At 36.8% G+C, this 4074-nt stretch overlaps 1 protein-coding gene across 2 annotated transcripts; it reads left to right on the forward strand.

The window, feature by feature from the left end:
• Window positions 1–157: 157 nt before the first annotated feature.
• RPS27L (ribosomal protein S27 like) lies at window positions 158–3617 on the forward strand. 2 transcript variants are annotated; one of them, XM_081293625.1, is made up of 4 exons: window positions 158–299; window positions 1145–1253; window positions 1943–2053; window positions 3426–3617. In XM_081293625.1, the coding sequence occupies exons 1-4, from the start codon at window positions 294–296 to the stop codon at window positions 3452–3454; spliced, it is 255 nt and encodes an 84-aa protein (XP_081149751.1). In that variant the 5' UTR covers window positions 158–293; the 3' UTR covers window positions 3455–3617. The 2 variants fall into 2 exon arrangements, with proteins under 2 accessions (XP_081149751.1, XP_081149752.1); XM_081293626.1 differs by lacking the exon at window positions 158–299 and adding an exon at window positions 323–593.
• The last annotated feature ends 457 nt before the right edge of the window (window positions 3618–4074 follow it).

Below are 4074 nucleotides of genomic sequence, written 5' to 3' on the forward strand. Positions count from 1 at the left end.
AACGCCGTTGGCTCAGGGCGGAGCCTGCGGCCTAGCAGCAGGTTCGTGGGGATGAGGACAGCAGCACCCTCGCCACCCTGGGAACCTTCGTTGGCCTAGACCCGCTGACCCAGACGGAGCGTCCTCACCACCGAGAAGAGCGCCTAGAGTGGACGGGTCCGCCCCACCGTCCGCTCCGCTCCTCCCAGCCACCTCTATCCCGGAAGTTGTGCCGAGCGCCCGATCGCGTGCTGCTAGCCAGAAGATTCTGTCGCCTGCTGGATCTGGACGGACCGTGCTTGCGAAGCATCACCATGCCTGTGAGTTGTTTTCTTCGGCCTCAGGATTTATTTCGGGCTTTCGGTCTGTCCGGGGTTATAGGGGGCAGTTGAGCCTAACGGCTTCCCCTGACCGCGACGCTCCCTGCCAGAGGTGGCCGGCGGCTGGAATCGCTGGGCACTTCTCGCGTGTGAGGGCTTGTTGTGACTTGCCCGGGCAGCGCGGCATGGCGGGCCCTGCACGGGCGTGGAGCCGGGTGGACCCGGAGCCGCCCTGGACTGCCATCTGGAGTCGGTGGCTAGGAGTGGAACTGTTCACAGCGTCACTTGTTTTGGGTAGGCGCAGACGAGACTGTGATCGTTGGAATCTTTTTTGGTTTTCTGGAGCTTCGTGGTTCTCGCCCCTGAAGCTTTCTCTGGGAGGCTGTTTCTTGCTTGTTTCGTTTTCAACATTGCCTTCGCAGTTGTTTTACGTACTAATTCCGTCCAGGGCGGTCTCATCTCAAGTTTTGTCAGATCAGATTTCTGCCCTGGGGGCAGAAATCACCAAGGCGAGCACTTACGACTTCAGCGGTTTCTACTTTCAGCGAGTCCAGAGTCAGTCTTGTTAGCACCGCAGTTTTGTTTTTATTGAAGACTATTATGTAGTTGAGTAAACAACGAGTTTAGCTTTACCATTGGCGTTCTGATCGTCAAAAAGCCCCATGGCAGGTCTTTGGAAACGCAAAGTATTGGCGAAAATGACCAGATTTTATTAAAATTTTAAAATATCTTAATTGTTATCGAGTATGACTGTTGTTCCTGTTTTGCATGTGTATTTCCTGTATGGTTAAATATGCCAGTATTTTGGTTAAACTCCAGTAATAATAATGTGCCTTTTTATTTAGTTGGCTAGAGATTTGCTACATCCTTCCTTGGAAGAGGAAAAGAAAAAACATAAAAAGAAACGGCTAGTTCAAAGTCCAAATTCTTATTTTATGGATGTAAAATGTCCAGGTAAAATTTCAAATTTTAATTCTTTTCCTACGGGAAATTTCTGAAGAGATTGCTCTTTTGTTATGTATATATAGATGTTAGCATCCTCTGTTGAATAGAAATGAAATTACAGAATTGAAAATGTCACAAGGAATATTTTCATAATAATATACTCAAGTCATTGTAGAAACATATTTGGGAAAGGTAAAGATGGGCATCCGAAGGGAATCTGATAATTGACTTAATAAATACATTAAGTTGTTCAGATGATGAGTTTTCTTTTTTATGATGTGATGAAAAGTTGATTTTTCAATGTAAGCCAGGCTGCCCAGTGTGGTGGCCATTAGCCATATGTGGCTACTGAGCACATTTGTGTGCAATCAAAACAGAGATGGTCTTTAAGGGTAAAAGGTACACTGGACTTTGAAGATGTAGCATTACAAAAAAATTGATTACATGTTGAAATGCTAGTATTTTTGAAATATCAAGTTTAAGAAAATATTAATTTTTTACCCTTTAAACAAACTTACGTGGTTACTAGAAAAGTTTGTAACATATGTGACTTGATGTTCGAGCACTAAATCCTTACATGAGATAAATAAAACATTACTTTTTAAATAATATTTATTTACATATTACTAGATATGCCAAACAGGTGCTATGATTTCATCGGCTTTTCACTTTTAATATTGCCTTTTTTTTTTTTCCAGGTTGCTACAAGATTACCACAGTTTTTAGCCATGCCCAGACAGTGGTTCTTTGTGTAGGTTGTTCAACAGTGTTGTGCCAGCCTACAGGAGGAAAGGCCAGACTCACAGAAGGTTTATCATTTGATATTTTCTAACCCAGTGATGAGATATTTTTAAAATTTTTCATTGTGGACTTTTTTAGTAAATAGTGCCCAGTTCATTTGGATAAATTCATGCTCTTGACTTTACAAAGATCTCCTTTATTGTTTTTCTAAATTTGGAACACTTTCTTTTGTACTTATTCACCCAATTTGCTTAGCTTGGAATAAATTAAAAATAAATCAGAATGGGAGCAAGAGTAACTACATATAATCCTATGATTTTAAAAATCATAGGGGCTGGGGATGTGGCTCATGCGGTAGCGCGCTCGCCTGGCATGCGTGCAGCCTGGGTTCGATCCTCAGCACCACATACAAACAAAGATGTTGTGTCCGCTGAAAACTAAAAAAAAATTAATAAATAAATATTAAAATTCTCTCTCTCTCTTTAAAAAAAATTAAAAAATAAAATAAAGCATTGCCAAAGGCAGAAGAGCGTGAACATTCAAAAAAAAAAAAAAACAATAAAAATCATAGGATTTAAAAATTTCTCTTGTAAATATTTTGTTCCATATGTATTTGGTATATTTAACTTTTTTTTATCATTGCAAACTGAAGAAAAGATAACTATTATATAATTAAAATGCCACAGGTTTCATTTTTATGAACAACTACTTAATGATTAATATAAAACTCTATTCCTCTTTCACTTTAGAGCAGTAAGAAAAAATAATTTTGTATATAGTTTTTCATAGTAATATTTGCAGATTTACAACTTCATTATGATATGAAGTTTATTTTGGTGTGAAATTTATTTTGGAGCTGTGAGTTCTGTGTTGTTTTCACTGAAATAGTTACGAGGGTATTAACAGTAAATCCAAGGTCTATTTAGTGTGATTTGGTAAGATCTGAGTACAAAGTCAGCATATGATATTTAAGAGTAATATTACTCTTAAAATATATTCGCAAGATTTTTGAAACCTTTATTTCATGGTATGATTTTGGACTTTTGTGTCAAATACTGACATATGGTTCAAAGGTGCATCTATAGCAGTTTTCCTAACAGATCTGAGAAGAACTTGGAGTTAATTTTTGAGGAAAACTATTCTGAATAGTTCTAAAAAACTATCTTCAAAACAGTTTTTTATTGTTGAATTCAGGCTAATGGTCTAGACTCCATTATATGATTTGAGAAACCAGAGTGACAATTATGGTCATAGCAGAATAAACTATAATGGATTTATAATAGCAAATTTGTGATATGAAGGGATAAATAATTTGTATGTATATATCAATCTAACATTCCTGAAACTGAAGTTTTTACTTAAAACATACTTTTTGCTACTGAAGTTTTACCAAAGATGAAATAAACTTCATTTTAATATACTCTTATGATTCCTTTGCAGGTTGTTCATTTAGAAGAAAGCAACACTAATGATCTATGCAACTTTCAGAATTTATGTTTTCTCACAGAAGCCTTATAAGTTCAGTAATTCTAGTTACTCTTCCAAGATAATGTAATTACATTTGATTTTGTAAGGTATACAACAATGATCTCCTATTTTGGTGTTTTTCAATAAAGTTTTAATTATGGACAACCGCCCCCCTTGTCTTTTTTAAAGTATGAGTATGCTATCAATTTTTTATACTGTGTGTGTTTAAACGTTTAAAAAAGGTATTCTGATTATTTTGTGTCTTACTAACATTTTCCAAGTTGCTGTATGTAGGACTGAATATATCCTTTTAGGATATTACAGCTACATTTTTTACAACTGTAGACAGAAAGGATTCTGTCAAGTAATAGTATTTACTGTTGACCCATGCTTACATTAATTTTATTTCAAAGGGGATGGCAGAATAGCAAAATTTCTGATATTTCTGTTCTACCTGTACTGGTTCACATCCTCCCTTCTATGTCGGATCTACTGCTTTTTACATAGCAAAACCTCAAAACCTTAGAAAGAAATTAGTCCTGTCAAATTTAGTTAACCCATTAAGTGCCAAATTTTTAAATTCTCTAAATACATATTCAAATATTTCAAAATAGCTATAAGT

This window comes from Spermophilus citellus (genome assembly GCF_964194105.1).
Source record: "Spermophilus citellus genome assembly, chromosome: 4".
NCBI classification, from domain to species: Eukaryota; Metazoa; Chordata; class Mammalia; order Rodentia; family Sciuridae; genus Spermophilus; species Spermophilus citellus.